Source organism: Eptesicus fuscus, chromosome 3 (genome assembly GCF_027574615.1).
Source record: "Eptesicus fuscus isolate TK198812 chromosome 3, DD_ASM_mEF_20220401, whole genome shotgun sequence".
Taxonomy (NCBI): Eukaryota; Metazoa; Chordata; class Mammalia; order Chiroptera; family Vespertilionidae; genus Eptesicus; species Eptesicus fuscus.
This window is the reverse complement of record NC_072475.1, coordinates 38731621-38758104: the sequence shown is the minus strand read 5'-3', so window position 1 is coordinate 38758104 and position 26484 is coordinate 38731621. Positions and strand designations below refer to the sequence as shown.

Below are 26484 nucleotides of genomic sequence, written 5' to 3'. Positions count from 1 at the left end.
CTCGCAGAGGGAGTGTATGTGGGCAAGCCAAGGGACAGCTAAACTCCAGGAGAAGGCGGGGGAGTGCTGGGCAGTGTTCCTCTGACCGCGCAGCACCCACAGGGGCTGGGTCCCCTCCTGGAGCTGCGGGCTCGCCGGGCGCCTCGCCATCTTGCAAGGAAAGGAGGATTTTAGTGGAAACCTGACTTTCTGCGACAACTGCAAACACTGAACTGCTGGGAGCACCAGACCACCGGTCCCCTATCAGCGCAAACATTCGGATTCAAAGAAACTCTTCACTGCACCACGGAAAGGTCAGATTTTGTCTGAAATAAGCTGCGGTTTCTGATCCCCGCGGTGGGTGAGGGAGGCGCTGGGTGAGGGAAGTGCGGCAGCCGCAGGACCGGCAGGAGCCGGGAGGTCTGTGCCTAGAAAAATCAGCGGCAGTTGGAACTGCCGTGATCCGTGAATGAGGAGGGGGGTCTTCTGAGCTGCTAACAGAAGTGACCTCTTGAAAGCAACTCATTTTAATCTGACGAGGAGGGTCAGACTAAGAATTTTCAAAGGAGTGCAGGCTCCTTAGTCTGGGGCACAGACCCACGGTCCGCACACCTGGGCTCTTTCCGACTCTGATTGCTAAGCCCAATACAGAGGTAAACCCAGGTGGAAACCCTGAAAGACTGCAGGGGGAAGGTGTTTTTTCGGAACCTGGGGCCAGAGCTGCGTGTGACCATCAGAGAGGCAGCTCTGAGGCTCACACCTCCACAAACTGGTAGTGAGTGCCATAGAAGGGGGAAAAAAAAAAAAAGAAAAAAGAGCTAGAGAGGCCCGGAAGTCAATTCAGAAACACTGCCACCCAGGGGCTGAAACGCTAATTGTCTCTGGTGTAATCAAAAATAAATACGAGAAATTAAGACAGGGCTGGCTTAAAAAGCAGGACTGGCTTCCAACACTGAGGAGCCCTGGAATAAAGCTGAACTGAAATACCGCCCAGACTGGGAAAAAGGCGTACCAAACAGAATAATAGAGGAAGTGAATGACAGCCGCTACTGCACATTTTAGTCTTCCTATTTTTTAATTTTCAATTCTTTTTTCAATTTTTCAATTTTTTTATTCTCATATTTTTTTATTTTCATTTTTTGCATCTTTTACTTAAGAAACTAATATTTTTTTCTTTTTCCTCACTTGATTTTCACCTTTTTAATTATTACATTTTTATTTTCAATCAGCACTATTATTACTATTATTTTACTTTTTTTTTTTTTTTTTTAATGTCATTAGATTTTCCCTTTCTTTTATTTTTGGATTAGTGTCCTACATTCGATTTGCATCTTTCCCTTACAATCGCTTTACCCTATCTCAAAGCTAAAATTATGCCATCACTCTCCTCCTAACCTTTCCCCTTTTGGTCCCCAGTTTATCTTAACCCTTTCTGGCTTTAGATTTTCCCTACTTTTTCAGTTTACTCCCTGCTAAAACTTCACCCTACTTATATATCTAATTCCCAACCCCCTGCTCCAAATCCATACAAACCTCTCTCTACGCTACCTTTAAAAAATTATTTTTCTCTCGGGCCTTTTGTTGTTGTTTGCTTGAATGTTGATTAGATTGAATTTTTATGCTTTTTTATGAGATTGTTTTGATTATTCTTTTTGTTGGTTTGGTTGGTTCTTTTGTTTGCTTTGTTTTTGTTTGTTTTTTACTTTTGTTTTCCCTTGCCTCACTTGATATTAGCTGCTGTTGCAGTTTGTATTAATCTCCAAGCTCGTGTTGCTGGAATTTGCTGGGAATAGTGGTTGTTCTAGTGGAGTTTACTCCCCATATATATAGTTTGTTCCCCTTTTCTCTCTTAGTATCATTCTTGTCTCTCTTACTTTTTTTTTCTTTTCTTTTTCTTTTCTGTTTTTTCTTTTCTTTCTTTCTGCTCTTTTCCCAAGTTCAGATTCACACTCTTTGTTGTTTTTTTTTTTTTCTTCGTTGTTGTTCTTTCTTTTTACTCTCCCTCTTCCACTCCTATTCCCTAATTTGTCTTTCTCTGGTGGTTACCTTTATTGGAGGTTATTAATATCGTGAATACAATTCTGTTCAGTGCCTTGTCTGTTGTGCCTGGTTGTGTTGTATTTTATACCTTTATTATCAACGCCAGAGAGAGAAATCTATATAACCAGACATCCGGAGAAGAGAGACCATGGGGAGACAAAGAAACAGCCCAAACAGGAAAGAGAAGCAGGCATCACCAGAAAAGGAAGTAAACGATTTAGAGGCAAACAACCTATCAGAGAAAGAATTCAGAGAAATGGTCATAAAGTGGCTGAAAAGGATGGAAGACAAATTCGACAATATGAGTAAGAACCAAGAAGAAATGAAGAAGAACCAAGAAGAAATGAAAAATGACATCGCTGCTGTAAAGAACTCAATAGAAAGCATCAAGAGTAGACTAGATGAAGCAGAGGACCGCATAAGTGAGCTAGAAGACAAGATGGAAAAAAATACCCAATTACAACAGCTTCTAGAAACAAAAATTAGAAAGATTGAGGAGAGCGTAAGGGAACTTCGGGACAATACAAAACAAAACAACATCAGGATAATAGGGGTGCCAGAAAGAAAGGAAACTGAGCAAGGAATAGAAAACCTGTTTGAAGAAATAATAACAGAAAACTTCCCTGATATAGGGAAGAAAAAACCCACACAAATCCAAGAAGCTCACAGAGTTCCAAGCAAAATGAACCCCAAAAGACCGACGCCAAGGCACATTATAGTTAAGTTGGCAAACACCAACGACAAAGTAAGAATCTTACAAGCGGCCAGAGAGAGACAGACAGTTACATACAAAGGAACCCCCATCAGACTAGCAACTGATTTCTCAACAGAAACTCATCAGGCCAGAAGGGAATGGAATGAAATATACCAAGTCATGCAAAGGAAGGGTCTAAATCCAAGAATACTGTACCCAGCAAGGTTATCAATCAAAATTGAAGGTGAAATCAGGAGCTTCACAGACAAAAAAGGACTAAGGGAGTTTATCACCACCAAACCAGCAATGAAAGAAATGCTAAAGGGTCTGCTGTAAAAAAAAAAAAGAAAGAAAGAAATAGGAAGCAAAGAAGGTACACAGGGGTATAGAATAAAAATGGCGTCAAATAAGTACCTATCAATAATAACTTTAAATGTAAATGGATTGAATGCCCCAATCAAAAGACACAGGGTAACAGACTGGATAAGAAAACAAAACCCAGATATCTGCTGTCTACAGGAAACCCACCTCAAAAAAAAGGATGCATACAGACTGAGAGTAAAGGGATGGAAAAAGGTTTTCCAGGCAAATGGAAATGAAAAAAAAGCTGGGGTTGCAATACTTATATCTGACAAAGTAGATCTCAAAGTGAAGGACATAACAAGAGATAATGAAGGCCACTTCATAATACTAAAGGGAGAAATCCAACAAGAAGAAATAACTCTGGTAAACATATATGCACCCAATACAGGAGCACCAAGATACATTAAAAAACTCCTGGAAGATATCAAAGGAGAGATTGACAGTAATACAATCATAGTAGGAGACTTCAATACCCCACTATCACCATTGGACAAATCCTCTAAACAAAAAATCAGCAAAGAAACATCAATCCTAAATGACTCACTAGAACAGATGGAATTAATCGACATCTTCAGAACATTTCACCCCAAAGCCACAGAATATACATTCTTCTCAAGTGCACATGGGTCATTTTCAAAGATAGACCATATGTTAGGACATAGGCAAAGTCTCTCCAAATTCAAGAAGATAGAAATCATATCAAGTATCTTCTCAGATCACAGTGGCATAAAACTGGAAATCAACTACAATAAAAACAACCCAAAGAAATCAAACACTTGGAGACTAAACAGCATGTTATTAAACCATGACTGGGTTACCAAAGACATCAAGGAAGAAATAAAAAACATCATGACAACAAACAACAATGAAAACACAACAATCCAAAATCTATGGGACACAATGAAAGCAGTCCTGAGAGGGAAGTTCATAGCTCTACAAGCCTACTTCAAAAAACAAGAAACAATGGTAATAAATTACCTAACCCAACAACTCAAAGAGTTAGAGAGAGAGCAACAAGATAAGCCCAGTGTAAGCAGAAGGAAAGAAATAATAAAGATCAGAGCGGAGATAAACGACATAGAGACCAAAGAAACAATACAAAAGATCAACAAAACCAAGAGCTGGTTCTTTGAAAGGATAAACAAGATTGATGGACCTCTAGCCAGGCTCACCAAGAAGCAAAGAGAGAGGACCCAAATAAACAAAATCAGAAATGAAAGAGGTGAAATAACAACAGACCCCGACGAAATACAAAGGATTGTTACAAAATACTACGAACAACTCTATTCCAACAAACTGGACAACCTAGAGGAAATCGACATATTCCTAGAAAAATACAACCTTCCAAAACTCAATCAGGAAGATTCTAAACAGCTCAACATGCCAGTAACTATGGAAGAAATTGAAGCAGTCATCAAAAAGCTTCCGGCAAACAAAAGCCCGGGGCCAGATGGCTTCACAGGAGAGTTTTATCAAACTTTCAAGGAAGAACTAAAACCTATCCTCCTCAGACTATTCCAAAAAATTCAAGAGGAAGGAACACTTCCAGGCTCCTTCTATGAAGCCAGCATCACCCTAATACCAAAACCAGATAAAGACAACTCAATGAAAGAGAATTACAGGCCAATATCCCTCATGAACATTGATGCCAAAATCCTCAACAAAATTCTAGCAAATCGGCTCCAGCAGTACATCAGAAAGATCATACACCATGACCAAGTAGGATTTATTCCAGGAATGCAAGGATGGTACAATATCCGCAAATCAATAAACGTGATACATCACATAAACAAATTGAGAGATAAAAATCACATAGTCATATCAATAGATGCAGAAAAAGCATTTGACAAAATCCAACACCCTTTCTTGATAAAAACTCTCAACAAGGTGGGAATAGAAGGCTCATACCTCAACATAATAAAAGCTATTTATGATAAACCCACAGCAAACATCATACTCAATGGGCAAAAACTAAAACCATTTCCCCTAAGAACAGGAACAAGACAGGGATGCCCACTCTCACCACTCCTGTTTGACATAGTACTGGAAGTATTAGCTATCGCAATTAGGCAAGAAGAAGAAATAAGAGGCATCCAAATTGGAAAAGAAGAAGTGAAGCTGTCCTTATTTGCAGATGACATGATATTGTACATAAAAAACCCAAAAGATTCCATCAAAAAACTAATAGACTTAATAAATGAATTCGGCAATGTAGCGGGATACAAAATTAACGCCAAGAAATCTATGGCTTTTCTATACACCAATAATGAACTTACAGAAAGAGAGACTAAAAAAGCAATCCCATTTACCATCGCACCAAAAAAATTAAGATACCTAGGAATAAACTTAACTAAGGAGGTAAAAGACCTATACGCAGAAAACTACAGGACACTGAAAAAAGAGATAGAGGAAGAAGTAAACAGATGGAAGAACATACCATGTTCCTGGATTGGTAGAATCAACATCATTAAAATGTCCATACTACCCAAAGCAATCTACAGATTCAATGCACTCCCCATCAAAATACCAACAGCATATTTCACAGACCTAGAAAGAACTCTCCAAAAATTCATCTGGAATAAAAAAAGACCCCGACTAGCCTCAGCAATCCTCAGAAAGAAGAATAAAGTAGGTGGGATCTCAATACCAGATTTCAAGCTGTATTACAAAGCCACTGTTCTCAAAACAGCCTGGTACTGGCACAAGAACAGACATATTGATCAATGGAACAGAATAGAGAACCCAGATATCGACCCAAACCACTATGCTCAATTAATATTTGACAAAGGAGGCATGAACATACAATGGAGTCAAGACAGTCTCTTCAATAAATGGTGTTGGGAAAACTGGACAGATACATGCAAAAAAATGAAACTAGATCACCAACTTACACCATACACAAAAATAAACTCAAAATGGATACAGGACTTAAACATAAGACGGGAAACCATAAAAATACTAGAGGAATCCACAGGCAACAAAATCTCAGACATATGCCACAAGAACTTCTTCACTGACACTGCCCCTAGGGCAATGGAAGCTAAAGAGAAAATTAACAAATGGGACTACATCAAAATAAAAAGCTTTTTTACAGCAAAAGAAACCATCAACAAAACAACAAGAAAGCCCACTGCATGGGAAAACATATTTGCAAATGCTATCACTGATAAAGGTTTAATCTCCAACATCTACAGGCAGCTTATGCAACTCAATAAGAGGAAGATAAATGATCCAATAAAAAAATGGGCAACAGACCTAAACAGAATATTTTCAAAAGAAGACAGAAGGAAGGCCAAGAGACACATGAAAACATGTTCAAAGTCACTTATTATCCGAGAGATGCAAATCAAAACAACAATGAGGTACCATCTCACACCTGTCAGAATGGCTATCATCAACAAATCAACAAACAACAAGTGTTGGCGAGGATGCGGAGAAAAAGGAACCCTCATGCACTGCTGGTGGGAATGCAGACTGGTGCAGCCACTGTGGAGAACAGTATGGAGTTTCCTCAAAAAACTGAAAATGGAACTCCCATTTGACCCAGTAATCCCACTCCTGGGAATATATCCGAAGAAACTAGAAACACCAATCAGAAAGGATATATGCACCACTATGTTCATAGCAGCACAATTTACAATAGCTAAGATTTGGAAACAGCCTAGGTGCCCATCAGCAGATGACTGGATCGGAAAACTGTGGTACATCTACACAATGGAATACTATGCTGCCATAAAAAAGAAGGAATTCTCATCATTTGCAGCAACCTGGATGGAAATGGAGAACATTATGCTAAGTGAAATAAGCCAGTCAATGAAAGAAAAATACCACATGATCTCACTCATTTAGGGATAGTAAAGAACATTATAAAGTGGTGAACAAAAAGATAGATACAGAGACAGTAAAGCATCAAACAGACTTTCAAAGTACAGGGGGAAAGTTTGGGAAAGGTGGGGGAGTTATGAAATCAAACGAAGGACTTGTATGCATGCATATAAGCATAAACAATGGACGCAAAACTCTGGGGGGGGAGGGCATGTGTGGGTGTGGGGTGGGGGGGGTAATAGTAAGATATGTACACATATAATACCTCAATAAAAATATTAAAAAAAAAAAGAAAAAAAAAAAATTTTCAGCCTCACTAGTAAAGCAGATTAAAACAAGATAACAGATTAGCAAAGGTTCTGAAATTTTCTGAATACCCCAAGTTGTCCAAGATTTGGTGAAATGGATATTCTCATACACTGGGGTAGAAAATGTAAATTACTACAACTGTGTAAAAAAGAACTGAAAAATTAAGTTTCAGTCCTTTGTTCATAGGAATTTATCATAAAAAAATAGACAAACAGCCCTAGCCGGCTTGGCTCAGTGGATAGAGCGTCAGCCTGCGGACTGAAGGGTCCCAGGTTCAATTCTGGCCAAGGACACATGCCTGGGTTGCGGGCTCGGTCCCCAGTGGGGGGCGTGCAGGAGGCAGCTGATTGATGATTCTCTCTCATCATTGATGTTTCTATCTCTCTCTCTCCTTCTCCCTTTCTCTCTATAGACAAACACCCAAAGGTTTGTATGTCCACAAAGATGGACATCAGAATAGCAAAAAAATATATATATAAAATTATAACAACTCATGGGGAAATAGTGAAATGATTTATGGAACTATCCTGGGATACTGATGAGATTCTCATGACATGAAAAACATAATTTAAAGTTAAAAGAGAAAAATAAGGTATAAAGCTTTATACAGTGTAATTCAAGTTTTGTAAAAATAGGGGTTGGGAAGGGGGGGCTTGTATAAGAACTAATCAAGGCTTTAGAAAAGAAAAAAAGACTTTAAGAAAATATCCTAACTGTTAGAAGTGATTTTCTGGCAAGTGTATTACTAGTGATTTTATTTACTTCTCTACACTTTTCTCTGTTTTCTAAATATGTTTCACTGAACATCTGCTTCTTGAATAACCAAGGGGCAAATATAAACTTCCCTTCCTCAAATGAAAAGGAAAAAAACTTCAGATGCACTCTAAATTGCAGTTTAAAAATAAGCTTCACTCCAGAAAAAAATGTTTTGAAAAATTAAAGATGCAAAGAAAATAGAATTAACCTTTGCCTTTATTATTGGCACACATTTAAATAAAAATGTTTTTTATTATTTTTATTGATTTCAGAGAGGAAGGGAGAGGGAGAGAAAGATAGAAACATCAATAATGAGAGAGAATCATTGATCAGCTCCCACAACCCGGGCATGTGTTCTGACCAGGAATCGAACTATAACCGCCTGGTTCATAGGTTGATGCTCAACCACTCAGCCACGCCGACCAGGCCAAATAAAATCTAATTATTTAAATAGTTATATGCCATTTGGTTCATTTAACAAAAGTATGTGTGCCTACTATGTATAATATTTTGTATGGAACCCAAAGATAAGTAAGAAATAGTCCAGCCTTCAAACAACTAAAACTGTATAACTAAGACATGTACATCAACATTGTAGTCTTGAACAGGCTGTATCAAAGCACTACATAAGCACAGAAAGTAGAAACATTTGAATTATTATCTCCTTATAATTTCACCCACTAGAATGCCTACATTACAAACCCTTCTCTCTGTGGTCCCATAAAAAGATGATGATGGTTGCTTTATACAGCAGTCATTCAACACAGCAATGATCAGCAAACACTTGGCTGGAGCCCTAGTCCAGCCGCATATCCTGAACTTTCTCTTCAGATCCTGGAAGCCTTAGCATTTGACCTGGCTTGTGTAGAGTTCTGTTTGCTTGGGGGGATGGAGGAATGTTTAGCATCAGCACCTGCCAGGACTGACCAGCAGACCCTGAGCGATCGATGAATGGATTACTCTGACACACGTTTCTGTGAAAGAGAGGCTAAGGGACTGCTTGGCTATAGGAACCAAGCAGCCCCATTCGCCTGCCTCCTTAGGCTTTGATTGTAGCAACAGCTTGAACTAAAATTAATCTCTAGATACAATCAGCAGGGTAAGTATCCTTGAGAAAGCACATGCTTCTACCAGGTTGAGTCTAAAGACTAAACACAGAGATTCCAGCAAAACACCCGGGGGCTCTGACTTGTTTGGAAAAGTCAAGGCAGGGGCTGCCACCTTTGGCAAGGTCTCCCTAGAGGCCCCCGACCTTTCGGAGAATCCTCCTTACACACTTTCCAACCAAGTCCCGCACTTCCCCACAAGCACCTAGGCCTCTTGCAGCTACTTTACTCTAATGAATTAAAATAAGTCCTCTAACTTGGGAAAATTACCCAAAATGTGAACCCAAAGAATCTTGACATGACCTAACTGCCAGCCTCAGTGATAAAACAAGTGAGAAACGAAACCAGTTCGATGGAAAGGTTGACCAGAGCACATTTAGTGAGCCCATCCTAGCCAGTTACTCAGAGGCAGGCTAATTCAGAAAGAGAACGGAGAAAAGACACATCTTACCTAATAACAGACAAACATGTAAATTGACCATACCTCTGCTACACCCACAGCCAATCAGAGTGAGTATGCAAATTAACCCAAACAAAGATGGCGGGTTAATTTGCATATGCAGGCACGGAGCAGCCAGGAGGGGCAGGACACCTGCTATGAGGGGGAGGCGGGGCGGCGGAGGGAGCTACAGGAGTGGTGCTCAGGACAGAAGCGAGGACTTGCCGGCTCCCGGGCGGCTGGAAGTGAAGCCAGGGGAAGGAAGGCCTATTCTTGCACGAATATTGTGCAACGGGCCTCTAGTGTCTTCATATTGCTCCCAAAAATTCATCTTAACCTTAACATAAAGAAGAAATGGACTTTCAAACCTGGACAGATGGAGAAGACAGCCCTAGATGTTGACCCAATAGTGCTTAATAACTATTTTCAATGGTGCTTAGATGATGGATGGGTCTTACAGCCACTGTTCAATATTTAAGTTGCTCATTACTGACCATGATGTGATTTCCTTTTTCCTCACAAATGGTAGAAGGAATTAACTGTATAAACACGGCCAAAAGTATTGTTTTAAAGTATACTGTGTGAGGCCATAAAGAAAAAAACAATTCTGAAGCCAACGGTGTAAATAGGGAGTAATTCAGCTCCTCACTGCACATGAACCACCACTGCCAGAGGGTGGCAGGGACTCTGAACACGCAGTATCCATCCTTTCAAACCCATCTTCTCCATAATGAACCTACTTGTTTCTAAAAGAATGAATTCTAGGGCTTCCCCAACTATTCTAACACTGAGTTTGATTGTGCCCATTTGCTTCACAAGTACCTGGTTCCTGCTTCTCCCCTCTAAGCCAAGAGAGACACAGAGAGATAATAACCAAAGCAGCTAGCTTTTATCAACACCTTACTGCGTGCACTGAGCTAAAAACTTATGCACCTTAACAATGCTGTGAGGGAGGTACCATGGTTATCTTCAAGATGAGGAACCTGACACTTAGAAGAATATGAAAACTCCCCCAAGACCTCACAGCTAATAAGAGGCAGAATCAGGATTCAAACCTGAGCTGTCAGAATCTAGAGCCTACACTCTCCAACCATTGGATTAAGACATTGCTCAAATCTAGGAGGCAGCCACTGCCGGTTCCCAGAGTCATACAAGCACACTCACCTGCCCCGTCAGGAGTGATGGTTCCCAGTTTCACAGCGAGAGGGTAGCCCATGTCTCTGTAATGCTCCAGGGCGTGCCCGTTGCCCCCAGAGCTGTCAAAGAACCACTTCCCACACAGGACAGAGCCATCGGTGAGGTTCAACCAGAGGTTTTCCCGCAGGTCACATCTGGCACACTTCCAACCACTGGAAAGTCATTGGAAAACAGTTAGAACAGCTGGAATGCAAGGCATAATTAGAAAATCAACAGTGCCTCAAGAAGGAACAAGCCTGGCTGGTGTGACTCAGTGGTTGTGCGTCGACCTATGCACCAGGAGGTCACGGGTTCAATTCCCGGTCAGGGCACATGCCCGGGTTGCAGGCTCAATTCCTCAGTAGGAGATGTGGGAGGCAGGCGATCAATGATTCTCATTCATCATTGATGTTTCTATCTCTCTCTCCCTCTCCCTTCCTCTCTGAAATCAATAAAATATATTTTTTAAAAAGAAGGAAGGAGTGCCTCAAGCTGAGGCCACAGTAAACAATCAGTGGAATAATCTGAGTCACTCCCAGAGCAGCAGGACCCCACAGTACCCTGCCTGCCACCCAGACGGGGACCAGCTCCTCCCGCTCCTCCGAGATGGCTCTTGGACTTTAGAAAACTAACACAGAACCCGAGGGCAGAAGGGGAGGTCATTTCCTTAAAATTCCCACGTGAGGGACAGAGGAGCTTGAATAAGTTTAAAACATTAAGGATTCCATGTATATAAACACCTAAATTTCAAAAGCATTAACTAGGAAACCTAGTTTAAACAAAACCCTACTACATGGCAAATCTAAATTAAGTAGAAGGGAAATCAGCCTAATGGAAGGCTAAATATCGGGTATGTGCCAAGGACTTACTGAATGAAGCTCTATCATTTAATTCTAATGAACACCCTCAGCATCAGTATTACCATCCCCACTGTGAACAGGAGAAACTGAGGTATCGTGCCTGCACTAAGACTACACAGAATGGGACTGCAGTACAGTTAGGGTTCAACAAGACTGGTCACATTCCTAATCGGCTCTTTCCTTCTAGCACCTGCCTATGGAAACACGCCAGCACCTAGGAGATGCTCAAGTGGCCCAGAGAGCATTCCAGCCAAAAATGTGACAACCAAAGACTACTATAAGTTGGGGTCCCCAAGAAGCAGAGTCTGAGACAAAAATATGAATGTAAATGGCTTGTTTGGGAGGTGATCCCAGGAAGCATCACAGGGAAGTGAGACTAGAAAGGGCAGGAGGCTGCCACGGGCAATGGGGGCCCAGTCCAGCTGGGGAACTCTGGAGGCAGTTATCCCACCTGAGTGGGGAACTCGGGTATTTGTCCAGCCACTCCATAGGCACTGGCTGAGGGCTGATCCAGGAGGGCAGGAGGGAGCATTAACTCCATAGCATCTCTGACTGTCCCATCACGAGCCTACCTGGTTTTGGCAGGCACAGAAAGCCCTCAAGCAAAGAGTTGCAGGTGGTTGCAACTGGGAGCATTAGGGTGGGGACAGAGTCAGGGGTATGGGCTGGCTATATTCAGCATCTACTACTAAGGTACAGATAATTTTGTTATTTTTTTATAATTTCATTTTTATTTTTATTAGAGAGAGTGCAAGAGACAGACAGAGAGAGAGAGAAACATCGATGTGAGAGAGACACATCGATTGGTTGCCTCCCACATGTGACCCAACGGGATCAAGCCTGCAACCGAGGTATGTGCCCTTGACCAGAATCAAACCCTGTACCATTTAGTCTATAGGCCGACACTCTATCCACTGAGCCAAACTGGCTAGATAATTTTAGAGAGGTTTTTTTTTTAATTGATTTTAGAGAAGGGGGTGGAGAAAGGGGGAGAGAGAGAAAGAGAAAGAGAGAAAAACATCAACTTGTTGTTCCACTTATTTATGCATTCATTGGTTGATTCTTGTATGTGTTTTGACCAGGGATCGAACCTGCAACCTTGGGTAACGGGACAATGCTCTAACAAACTGAGCTACCTGGCCAGGGCCTAGAGAGAATTTTTGAGCTTATTTTTAATAAAAGGCATCTGATAAAAATATATTAACTGCTAATTCAGAGAAGAAGGTAGAAGAGTAGATATTCTTTTGGCCAGTTTTAGGGGGTAAAGCATTTTCCCGACACTCACCTTGGAGGAATCCTGACTCCATTGTCCAACTGGGTGAGGTTATTGGCATACTTGGATACTGGCAATTCATGTTCCCAGGTGTCTGGGTCTTGCTTTCTGTATGGAGATTTTGAGCTAAGAACCGCATCACAAGCAATTGTTACCTAGAAGACAAACCCAAATGTAATGTATTAGAACAGTCTGAGAGAATAACAACTTCTACAAAATAAATTTAAAGGTTTATTAGTAAATACAGCTTAATCTAAGAAAATGCAAATGGTACAGTTACCACAAAAGCAAGATCCTACTTTCTTGATTCCAGCACTTTCGCCCTGGCTCTTGCTGGATTTTGTCTCTGGCCTACAGTTTGCAGTATTGACAATGGCACAAGATAGCGAGGAGCCAAATACAGTTTGTAAGCCCAAGTGCAGGAGCCAAATTTAAAAATTCCTACCCCTTAGCAAGCAGAGTGAAAAGTATAAGGTGAACAATTTACAAATTAGCCAAGGGAATACCCAAGGGGTGTTTTTTCCTCCTAACAAATATACACCCAGATATGCAATACCCTCAACTCATCACACAACGGCATGTGGTCAAGGGCACTTGAGTGGAATGCAAGCAGCAGCTTCATTACTTAATCCGGTGCAAATGTGACCCTGGCCAGGGATGTGCCTGGTGTCTCTGTGCCAGATCCATCCACATTATGAACAAGGGGGAGCGTGCAGATTCTCTGCTTTCTTCCAAACCCAAGTGACCTTGGACATATGCCCATCATCACATTTGCTTAATGATATGTTATTTCTGGCTGTCTTAAAAAAACATATTCTGGTGGGAATGTAAAATGGTGTAGCCACTTTGGAAAATAGTTTGGCAGGTCCTCAGTTAAACAGAATTAGCATATGACCCAGGGATTCCATTCCGAGGTACATACCCAAGATAAATATGTGTCCACACAAAAACGTATACACAAATGTTCGTAGAAGTGTTATTTACAATAGCAAAAAGGAGAAACAACCCAAATGTCCCTTAATGATAAATGGATAAATAAAATGTCATACGTGCATACCACAGAATGTTATTTAGCAATAAAAAGAAATCGAGTACTGATACATGCACAGCATGGTTACGTCTTGAAAATATATGCTAAGTGAAAAGAAGCCAGCCACAAATAAACATGTATTACATAATTCCATTTATATGAAATACCCAGAATAGGCAAATCCATAGAGACAGAAAGTAGATTAGTGATTGCCATAGGCTGGGTGGGATGAGAAGTTGAGAGGTAGGATAATAAAAATATTTTAGAATGAGCCCTGGCCAATGTAGCTCAGTAGTTGGAGCATTGGACTGCACACTGGATGATGTGAGGTTTGATTTCTGGTCAGGAGCAAGTACCCAGTTTGTGGGTTCACTCCCTACCCCCAGTAGGAGCAGTAGGCAACAGATCGATGTGTCTCTCTCAGATCGATACTTCCCCTTCTCTCTCTCCCCCTCTCTTCCCTCCCTTCCACTCTTTCTGAAAAGTAATGGGGGAGGGGGGAACTCTAGAATGAGATAGTGGTGATGGATGCCCAATTCTAAATATAATAAAAGCCACTGAATTGTTAAAAATAAAAATTTTAAGCAAACATTTGTATTCTGCATCACTACCATCCTGCACAATTAGCTGAACTCCATGCAGAATCTTTCCCCTGGGTACCACTGATTGATCCCAGAATTGATTAAGAGACAATGGAGGAAGTTCCCTCAGCTGCCATCCCACCCCCATCCAGCCCATGAGCAATTCCCATCAGTCCTACATCCAAAACCTATTTGGAATCTAGCACTTCTCAATTTGGACACACCCATCTCAGTTCCAATAACATTACAGCTTACCCAATGGCCACACAGCAGCCCCTTACAGTCTCCTTCCTGCAGCAGCCAGAGTGATCTGCTGTGAATATCAGATCCTATTCTTCCTCAGCTTAAAACTTTCTGAAGTTACACTGAACACTACCAGCTGACGACACTGGGCGAAGCACAGTCAGGAATGAGGAAAAAGCCCCTGCCCTCAAAAAGCTTTTACTGCGTGATAGATCAGGCATCCATAACTATCATTTACAACCTTTTTAAAAAAATACTCCCATTCATCTCTCACCACAAGTGCTACTATATAATTACCCTTTCCTCTCAATTATCAAAATTCTTCTCTTACCCCCCATTCAGGGCTGGCCCTACAGAACGGGGCTGAGTTCACCACCAGCCCCTTCCTGAATTATATGGGTTTTTTAAGCTGTCTCCGCACTTCTTGCTACGCATCCTAATCTTTTTAGTCTGGTCTGTCATAATCCCCTTCTTGTTTCACCATCTTCCTCAAACCCTTCCCAGTCCTCGTCTGACTTGTATCTACCCCACTAGGTCTTTAAGTGTTCTGGTTTGTAATACACAATGTTTTTTATTAAGATCTGAATATAATATTTATTTTCTTTGACTATTCTTCCTTGTGACACTCAACAAAACTTCCTTAAATTCTGGGCCACTAAAATACACGAATCTAGTGTTTTCAGAAGACCATCTAAAATCATTTAGAGGCCTCTTTTATGGATCATCGCTGAAGGTCAAGATACACCACCCTGTAATTAGATTGTGAATTATCTTTCCCTGGATTTGTTATCTGGAGTGAAGTGAGAGACCTTGTTACTAGTCCTGACTTCATCCCAGGTCCTCAAGTTCAGTGGGGTCCTAGAACCTACTCAAACCAGCTCACAGACTCAATTATTAAATATTAAGAAATTCTGTAAGATATTTGTTAAACACTGCCATTATTAAAAACTAGAGGCCCAGTGCATGAAATTCATTGGTGGCGGGGGGGGAGGTGGTTCCCTCAGCCTGGCCTGCATCCTCTTGCAATCTGGGACCCCTCAGGGGATGCTGGGCCTAAACCGGCAGTCGGACATCCCTCTTGCAATCCGGGATGCTGCATGCACCAGTGACCATACTTTCCATAAAGGTGAAAGGCATCTTGCTGTTGTATGGGCAGCTACATTTTTTTGCCTTGATTATAAAAATTAGTACATAACATGATCCTTCTGAGGCAATAGTACCATTTTCCCCATCTTATGGGTGGAAAAAACTGAAGTAGAGAGAAGTAATTGGCTTTGTCACACAGTTATAAGCATCAGAATCAGGGCTGACCACAAAATGTGCAAGCCAGAGTCCATTAATGTCATCGCTGCATCATCCTGTTTTTCAGTTTTAGAGTAGCCTTGCTAGGATTTAATTTTTAAATCTAAGAGACTGTTCCCAATATATAGGGTAGGGTCCCTAGGCCTGGCCGGTGATCAGAGCCATCTGTGGGGCGACCCCCGCTGGCACCCGCCTTGGCTGGCGGCCTAGCCCCACCCGCTGGCCGGCCCCGCCCCCAAAACGCTATTGCTGCCACCACCAGTCACCTCCCTTGTGGGGAGGGAGGGGGAGTGCACATCATAGCGACCGGTAGTTCCACTGTTCGGTTGATTTGCATATTAGGGTTTTATTATATAGGACTAAATTATATAAACTTATCATTAAATAAACTATATATTTTAAAGGTAGCAAATATGCAAAACACTTCATAATGGTTTTACTATATCTTACTAGTATCCATGTTCTCTTGAGGTTATTTACATCTATGGTATGTGAATGGTGGAAATTCTTTATAATAGCTCTTCCCAACACTGCATTCAGTGACATTTTGTTAGCCTGAAGTCAGCCATGGTGGCAGTATTCACACACAGAAACCAGCAACCTCTACAAAGCGGGACTTTTCCCCCAGCGAGGTGGTTGCTAACCACTTACAAGCATACCACTGCTGACTTCCTGAAGTCTAAAGCAAGGTACTAGGTTCCAGATTATAAAATCCTTCCTGAGCCCCCAATGCTCTGTCTCTGTGGACCTGCATTGCTAAGAGGCGGTTTCACTTTTTGGTAGAATCTAGTAACTAACTACCTGAAACTGAATTTTTCCAGTGCAGAGGAGCTCATGAGATGAATGAAGTGTGACCTGGTTGGGAGGTTTTGAGCTCAATAACTCTGTTATTTAAAAGCATGAAAAGAGAATTTTAAAAGCATGAAAAGAAAACGTAGTATAGATAAATCCTATTAGTTACCATCAGATAAATACAGGCTTTTCCTTCAAGTCCCCTTCCAAATAATTCTCTCTTCTTTTTAATTCTCAAACTATTCCTTAATTCTAAAAGACTCTATAGTAAAAATTCTGACTTATACTGCTGGGTTTAGATTTCTATGTCACTGCACTTTTAAATAAAAGAATTTATACCTCGAATTATGTTCTGAATATAGGAATAATTTAAAGTATTAAGAGATTTTTTTATTCACTTTGTCACACGAAGACTTTTCCTTCATAGGTGAAGGGGAGGAAAAGCACTTATCATTTACCGTGTGCTTCTTTACTTCTTTCCTGATGGCACAGTTACATTAGACAAGGACAAGGAGAACTCTCAGTGTTGCAAAGATATAAGCTGTAGTATATAAAATCAGGTAGTGGGACAAGGCACGACCATTTGTCCACTCCTATATTTCATCCTTCATAATAGCCCCGCATCAACGCGGGGAATTGGAGAATGCAGAAGTCATTTAACTCTGTCTGCCTTCCTAAAGGCGTGCACTTAGTACTTTAAAAGGATATGTTACATGTAATCCTACCTAATAATAGAGTAATATGCAAGTTGACCATACCTTCGCTATACCCACAAGCCACGCCCACCAGCCATGCCCACCAGGAAACCCTCGCTTGGACGCTGGGGTGCGGCCGAGACCAAGGCCCTGGGCACCAGCGGGGAGCCTGCACGGATCGCAGGCAACCACTGGGGGTCGGCTCCTGTGATCCGTAGCAGGGAGGCTGGGGTGCAGCCAAGCCCAAGGCCGCCGCCCGGGGCCAAGCCCCAACCCTGAAAGAAGGCAGAAGGCGGTGGCTACAGCCAAGGCCTGGGTCCCCAGTGTCTGCAGAAAACTGGTGCAGGCAGCCAGGTGAATGAAGGTCTATTGCACGAATCTTCGTGCAAACAGACTGCTAGTCATTAGAGAAAAGATTTACAATACCTAAATCCAGAAAACGTTCATTTCTATGGTCTTCTTATTTAGGCATAAAGTAAGTCAGGGGCAGAAGAGGTGGGATGGTGGAAACCTGGCCCCTAAGGACATGGGAACCCCAAGCACAAATCAGCCAGGGCAGGTGAGCAGGTGGCTGTAGATAGGGTCACACAAAGTCCCGAAGACTCCGGGACCTAGAGACCTGGCTTTGGTCCTGGCAGAGTTTAAGAGGGAGGGAAAAAGAACTGACATGTCTACCCTCCAAGTGACCCTGACCCCTGACCTCTGACTCCACTGCTATCTGTGGCCAGACTCTGAGAATTCAGGGTGTACACAGAGTAGGAAAGAGGAAAAAGCAAAAAAGGAGGAAGTGGCAGAGACAATACAGGAAAAAGAGGAAAGAACAGGAAAATGGTTAGGGTCCCCCAGGGAACTCCGTGCCCACTCCCAGGATTCGAGAATGGACGTGAAACAGAGCCTGGCTCCTCCCCCCACCAGCACCCTCCCCAGCTTAAAGTTGTTCAGGAAGATGAAAGTTGCTCCACGGAAATGAGGGGAAAGGAAGAGAAAAAATAAATAAAATGAAAAAAACCTCACCATTAAATCTAAATTCACAGTAATCTCAGTCCTCATGAGGAGCAAAACCGAAAAGTGGGTTCACGTAACCACAGAGCTGCTGCAGCCCCGGGACGTGTAAATACCCGGTTATTTTTGCCATCATGTTGCTGTTGTTGCAGCCGTGGGACTCGCTTATTTAATCCCAAACAAAACCTTACACGGAAGGCCAACATGCAGAGGACATAAAATGATCGTCGTTCCTCTGATCAGAAGACAAGCCCTGCACATCTGGGGAGGTGGTTTGAAAAATCTAAGCAACGGACTGTGAGTCACAGGCAGCGAGAAGCCAAGCTCCTGAAACGGAACCCGGCGAGCCCTCTTCGCCGAGAAGAAACGCTGTGCTCATGTCTGTGCTCATTCTTCTCCTCCTCTCGCATTCGGCCCGCCTTCCCCACCCCCACGTGCACGCACACGGCACACGCACACACACCTGACACAGAGAGCCACGCGCATCTAGCTAGCAGCCGTGCACACTCACTGACCAGGGCAGGTAACTCCTCAATATTTGGTAGTGCTATTTCATAGTGGTCTGGGAATATAACAAGTTTGGCTTCATCTTCATATTCATAATCGTCGCTATTTAAATCGTCATCAGTATCTAGATCTGAGGAGAAAACAAAAACAAAGAACAAGACATGAAGAAAGAACATCCCACACGAAGGCAGCACTCGCTGGGGAAGCCAGGCATCCACAGGGACCAGACCGAGGGCCGCGCACTCACACTCCCTCCTCTGACCGGCCATCCACCGGCCCAAACCCGGGGTGAAAGGCCCTTCCATCTGCCTAAGCTACGAATACTTACTTATAAGTGACAGATGTACAAAGAAGACTGAGACACATCAGACAGCTTTACAGTTAAACCTAAGTACCAGATATTCCATTCTTAAACATGTGCAAAGGAATAGGCTGTTCATTATGATTTGTTGGGTACCTGGTTCCTGATTTCACAAGAATGGGTTGGAATGTCTGTCCCGACACTGTAATTTGGAAGAAAGTACGTGGGTTTCAGAGTAGATAAACCTAGGTTCAGTTCTGGCTTCAAAAATTAATGTTACTTTTGGGCAAATCACAAACTCCCCAAGCCTTAGTTCCCTCATTTGTAGAATGGAGATAATAACCCTTATCTCACACACTTGATATGGGGAATAAATAAGAAACTGTAGACAAGCAACCTGGCACAGACCGGGTGGTCAATAATAGCAGCTATTAGTGAAAAATAAAATCTCAATGTCCCTCTTTCTCTCTCGCCCTCTCTCACTCCTCCCCGCCTCTGAGAGTTGTTGGGATATTGGATAGTACCCCAGAGGGGAAACGCCATAATGTAAATTGGTCCTCGGGGCTGTGAGGGATTTTCAGTAAGAAAGATGAGGTCCTCTAGGCTAATGTCCATCAAGTCGTCGCCTCTTTGCTTGGCTAATCCCTGGTAAAGGTTAGGTGAAGGCTCAGGAAACGTCTTGTCACAATATTTACATGGACATTTCAGCCTTGTGTTCACATGATGCCAGCAGCCCGATCATGTTTGTATATTTAGGTGTTTGGAACTATGGTGACAAAGAGCTACTGGGCCACATTCCACTCACACACACACAAAGCCACGCATAAACAAGGTACACAAACATGGGCTCTGTCGATTGGAGAAAGTTATTGTACCAGATAAAGCAGCCAGCTGGAAACCAAAGGATCTAGATTCTGTTATTACCTTATTGTTTGCCTCCAACCAAAAATCTAGTACCTTCCTGTGTACAGCTCTGCTCTTGATTCCCAAAGGGAGGGCAGTTTTAAGTAGAAAATGAGATACAGCTAAAACACAGTCTAAGTGTGTTAATGAAGGATCCTGAATGACAAGACTCAGAAATGCCAAAGGAGAGAAACAAAAACATTGTTAGATAACCGTAAGAGGTTTATTTCAGAAAAAGCTGCATTAAAGAAGATTCCAGCCCGGCCAGTGTGGGTCAGTGGTTGAGTGTTGACCTATGAACCAGGAGATCACAATTCGGTTCTGGTCAGGGGCACATGCCTGAGTTGCGGGCTCAATCCCCACTGGGCGGTGTGCAGGAGGCAGCCGATCAATGACTTCTTCTCATCATTGATGTTTCTATCTCTTTTCCTCTCCCTTCCTTTCTGAAATCAATAAAAATATTTTTTTAAAGATTCTAAGAGTTTAAGAAGTGACTAAAGGCATTTATTTCAAGGAAATGACTCAAAGATAGACATTTGGTGTTATAAAAATTTGAATATCTATAATAAAAAATGAAAACTTAAACGTTCAATGAAGACAGTGTTCAACTCAACAGACTATTATTAAAATACTAGTGGCCTGGTGCACGAAATTCAGGCATGGGGGGCGGGCAGTGTTCCTCAGCCCGGCCTGCACCCTCTCCAATCTGGGACCCCTCGAAGGATGTCCTAGTGCCGGTTTACAGGGATCGGGCCTAAACCGGCAGTCGGACATCCCTCTCACAATCCGGGACTGCTGGCTCCTAACCACTCACCTGCCTGCCTGCCTGCCTGATTGCCCCTAACCACTCTGCCTGCTGGCCTGCTCACCCCCAACTGCCCCCCGCTGCCGGCCTGCTTGCCCCCAAATGCCCCCCATGCCAGACTGATCACCCCAACTGCCCCCCATGCCAGTGTGCTCGCCCCCAACTGCCCCCCCTGCTGGCCTGCTTGCCCCCACTTTCCCTCCCCACTGGCCTGCTCGCCCCCAACTGCCCCCCTGCTGGCCTGCTCACTCCAAACTGCCCCCCCCACTGCCCTGATCACCTCCAACTGATCTCCACTGATGGCCTGCTCACCCCCAACTGGCCCCCCTGCTGGTCTGCTTACCCCCAACGGTCCCGACCCCCACCAGCCTGATCACCCACAACTGCCATCCCGTCCTGGCCAGATCACCCACAACTGCCCTCCCCTCTTGGCCTCTAACCACCTCTACCTCGGCCCCGCCACCATGGCTTTGTCCAGAAGAACATCCAAAAGGTCTCCTAGAAGGTCTCCCAGTCTAATTAGCATATTACCCTTTTATTAGTATAGATAGAGGCCTGATGCACGGGTGGGGGCCGGCTGGTTTGCCCTGAAGGGTGTCCTGGATCAGGGTGGGGGGGGGGGTCCCGCTGGGGTGCCTGGCCAGCCTGAGTGAGGGGCTGATGGCTGTTTGCAGGCTGGCCACAGCCCCTTCAGGGTGGGGGTCCCCACTGGGGTGCCTGGCCAACCTGGGTGAGGGGCTGATGGCTGTTTGCAAGCTGGCCACAACCCCTTCAGGGTGGGGGGTCCCGTTGGGGTGCCTGGCCAGCCTGGGTGAGGGGCTGATGGCTGTTTGCAGGCTGGCCATGGCCCCCAGCAACCCAAGCTCCCAGGCCCTCCTTGTTTTTTTTGTTTTTGTTTTTCAGTGCCTCCTTGAGCGGAGGCCAGGGCTGGCTGGAAGCAGGTATCTGGGATTTATTTATCTTCTATAATTGAAACTTTGTAGCCTTGAGCAGAGGCCAGGGCCGGCTGGTAGCCTGGGTTGCCAGGGGCCTCCCAGCGCCTCCTTGAGCAGAGGCCAGGGCCGGCTGGAAGCAGATATCTGGGATTTATTTATCTTCTATAATTAAAACTTTGTAGCCTTGAGTAGAGGCCAGGGCCAGCCATCGCAGGCAGGAAGCTTGGCTTCCTCCATCGCCGGGGGCAACCTAAGCCTTCTGCTGGCTCCAGCTCCGTGCTGCCGCCATCTTGGTTGGGTTAATTTGCATACTCGCTCTGATTGGCTGGTGGGTGTAGCAGAGGTACGGTCAATTTGCATGTTTCTCTTTTATTAGATAGGATTTTTTTAGAATAGTTAGAAACATGAAAATGTCTATGCTATGCGAACACTAAAAATACAAAATCATTTTCAGTATAAAAACAACTTTGTAGAAGTTATGCTCCTAGATAAGAACTGGAAGGAAATCTAGACAAATGAAAATAGTGAGTGGGTGAACTTTTCTCTATCTTTACATTTTCCTTTATTATATTATTTATAACAATTTTAAGTAACCAAAGTTCAAATCTTTTGTTTTTATGAATAGAGTCTGCTTATATAACACTGGAGGCCCAGTGCACAAAATTCATGCACAGGTAGGGTCCTTAGGCCTGGCCGGCGATCAGGGCCGATCGGGGCCTTCTGGCTGCCAACTGGGGCCTTCCTTCATTCCGCATTGCCCCTGGTGGTCAGTGCACATCATAGCGAGCGATTGAACTCTCCTTCTCCTGGTCAAACTCCTGAGGGGACACTTTGCATATTAGCCTATTATATATATCGATATTATGTAGGTGTCTCTTTTCCATAGAAAACATACTCATTTAATGCTAATTCAAATCTTACCTGACCAAACACAATGACAAACTAAGTCCAAGAAAATGCCACCCTGACATTTACTAGCTATGTAACGCTGGGCAAGTTCTTTCAGGTTCATTTTCCTCAGGAGTAAGCTATGGATTGTGTACTCCACACAGTTGTTGAGAGGATTAAACAAGGTAAGGTTTTAAGGCACCTTGTACAGGACCTGGAAGGGCTTCTCGGCTCCATAGACAAGAGCTGCCATCACCTCCATCATCACCATCACCACCTTCTCTACACTCCTGACAACATGCTCAAAAGTACCTTCCCTTCCTTTTGGCTGCCCCCACTCCATAGCAATCCTGGAATAAGTTCAGGAAGACCACAATATCATGTGGGGGTCTGCCATGTGATCTGACCGTGGAGAAGGGCTGAACTTCGAAATGTGTGCAGACTAAGCTGCAAGAGCAAGAAACAGGTTGCACTCATCTTCCATGTCCCCAGCCCCTGCACACACCATACATCAAATATCAGTAACTGTGTGTGAGAGGAGACTTTAAGAAGTTAAAACTCCACCAGGCTAAGGACAACAGCAAAGCAAGAGCATCAGAAGGGTTGCTGTGGTTTGGGGGATTTTTTTCATTGGTGACTGACGTGTATTTTAAAAGAGGCAAGACTGCTGTCATACAAAACAAACAAACAAACAAACAAAGCAGAACTTTATTGGGCTTCTTAACACTTTTATTTTTAATTCAGTGGAATGGAAAGGGACCATGATCTTTCCCAAACATCTTAATCCAAATTAGAGAAAGTCAACAGAAGGAACCTACACTCCAATTTTAAGGGACAAACCTAAGGTTTCTCCTGAATATAGATAACCCCACAATCCTAAGTATAAATCTATAATTTCCAAATTTCTCTAATTAGAGTCTCACCACCCCAAAAATATCCAGTTGAGAAATCTACAGAGTAAGCATGCCCGAGGGACCAGTAGGACTGGGACCCCCAACTTCTCCCAGCAGTCACTTCCCATCGTGACCAATAACTGGTAATGCCTGGATGGGCTCTTTTCCTAAGTTTAAAAGAACCTTTTTTGCCCTAGCCAGTCTGGCTCAGTGGATAGAGCATAGGCCTGTGGACTGAAGGGTCCCAGGTTCAATTCCGGCCAAGGGCACATACCTCAGTTGCAGGCTTGATTCCTGGCCGGGAGGCAACTAATGGATGTGTCTCTCTCACATCAATGTTTTCCTCTTTCTCTGTCTCGCCCCATACCTTCCACTCTCTCTAAAAATCAATGGAAAAATATCCTCGGGTGAAGATTAACAACAGCAACAACAACAACAACAACAACATAAATAAATAAATAAATAAATAAATAAATAAATAAATAAATGCACAAATCTTTTTTTAAAAAAATACCACTTCCCCAGCTCTACTTCATCGATCCTCTCAGATCCCTGGGAGAAGTGGCTGAGACCACACCCATTTCCAGAAAGTAACTGCCTAAAGTTCCAAGCAGCACAGTGAGGAACGGATCCCTAAGGAAAACCAGGGCTCTGATCCCAGCTCAGTGTCTTCTCGGCCTGACCACAATGCATGTGCTGGAGGTGGGCAGTCTGGCTGTTCCAAAGCTGTGAAATCAGACCAGCCATTTACCCTCAAAAGAAGGGGAAGTTTTGGGAGAGCTCTTGAGCACAGACCCTGTTCTGTGACCGGCTTCAGAAGGAAAGGCAACATGGAATCCACTAGAACCTTCTGGTCATGAAAGGCACAGGGGAGTTTTCAGAACAGGCCCATTCCTGGACCTCTCCCCAAATTTTCTCTTTTACAACCCATTTCTCATCAAGTATGAGTGCCAGGGCTAAAGCCAAAAAAATGGACTTTACGCTCTCTGAGGTTGAGGTAGCTCTTTGAAGTCCCAGCCTCAGACACAAAGACCCTAACTCATTCACTCTAATTTATGAATGTTGGGGGGAGGAGTGCTTAATACAAATATGGGAATTTTTAACACTATTTTTATGACATGCCAAATATATGGTATTTTTATGAAATGCATTAGCAGTTATTCATACATCTATACACATTTGTAGCTTTGTTATAAAAATTATATAAGATTAGACCAGAATCACATCCCAAGTCCTGGGATATTTCTTTGAAGATCCCAATCTCCTTTACATCTGCTCTTCTCTCCTTCTATCTCATTAAACAACACATTTTATATAAGCTTATTGCCAAAATTCACAATCTATCATATTGTGGTAAGTTATCTTTCCATTACAGTGTCCCTTTCTAGCTTGAAACATTAACGCAGAGCTACTCGCACTTTCTCTGTTCACAGCATCCCAGCAATTTTCACACAGCAGCAGGAAGCCAAGAAAAGCCTAATAGTTCTGTTTATTTAGTAGTTACATCCAAACAACTTAATTAAGTATTTATGTTCTAACTACTTATTGAAAAAATGATACACATACATTGAAAGAAAAAAATGTTCTATTTCATTCTTAAATAACACAATTCCTTACTTACGGGATGAATACACAACTTCTCTTTGTATCAGACTGGATGTTGCCTCCCTTTTTCCCATTCCACATTTATTTTCACATGGTATTTGCCTTTTACCATAGAAACCACCAAAAAAACAGCTTCACAAAGAGATGAAATCATTGAAAGGAATATTGGATACTCCAATAGTGAAGCTACAAGAGCTAATGGTCCATGCAGTGTTCAAGCATCACTGTGTTCCTTTGAAGAGTTAAAACATCCTGAGGTGCACCTGTGAATCTGCCACAGCACCCCAGGGTGCCTCAGAGCACAGTTTGGGAACCAAAAGTGTTAATGGCTCACCACTGCCTATAGGAAAAAGTCTAAAAGTATGGTATATGTATAGACTATCACAGGAAGAATATACAAGATATATAAGGACATACAGACAGAAAATACTATTTGTCTCTGGAGAGACCAACCAGGGAGCTGGGAGACACCGAAGGGAAAGAAAGAAACTTACTCTTCATTATAGAGCCACTTATAACTTTGCAAATTTAAGCTTTGTCCATATGTTATACTTTCAAAATATTTTTTAATCCTAAATGCAAAAAGAAGCATAAAATGAAAGTGATTCAAATGTTACCCATGGTTTTCATTATTGGTTAAGAAAAATACCAGCCAAAACTAGAGCTGAGGGAAGAATCCTTAACTGTGATTTCACTGATGAGCATCAATGTAATCGGAAGAGTAACTTGACTGTTGAGGGCAGGATAGTGCTCAGGAGACTTGGGGGTAAGCCATTCAGCACCAGGTAATGGCCTCAGTTTCCCTTATAAAATCAATACTGAAGGTCATAACTGAATGATTCAAATGGTTTCAATGTGACTGCTGAACCACAGGAAGAGGAATTAGTCACAAATCAAGTGGATGTGGATAAAAGCCTCCCTCCAGGAGAAAGCATTAGTCATCTGCCTCTGTTCATGAGAGAAAGGGCATCATACCTCCATTTCAACAGCAGCGGAAAAGCACTTTCTGTTCAAAGAAACGAGAGACTGCGAGAGAGTTCTGGTTCTCTTCCTCTCCATGAAGAGACAACCCCAATGTCCCTTCTAGGGAAGGAATCTGTGGCAGAAGCTACTAGCTGCCCCCTGGTATCCATGCTCCCCTTCTTGCTTTAGTAACAGGGTTTCCTTAATGAAGACAGTTAA

General features: G+C 42.9%; 1 protein-coding gene across 2 annotated transcripts in view; it reads right to left on the bottom strand.

Annotated features, from left to right (window-relative positions):
* USP13 (ubiquitin specific peptidase 13) overlaps positions 1–26484 on the bottom strand; it is a 118381-nt gene that overhangs the window by 60024 nt on the left and 31873 nt on the right. For both annotated transcript variants that reach the window (XM_054713755.1, XM_054713756.1), the window contains 3 exons: positions 18981–19102; positions 12833–12975; positions 10676–10860 (listed from right to left, as the gene is read on the bottom strand). In XM_054713755.1, the coding sequence (XP_054569730.1) occupies positions 10676–10860; positions 12833–12975; positions 18981–19102 (450 nt within the window). The remainder of the gene's footprint in view (positions 1–10675; positions 10861–12832; positions 12976–18980; positions 19103–26484) is intronic.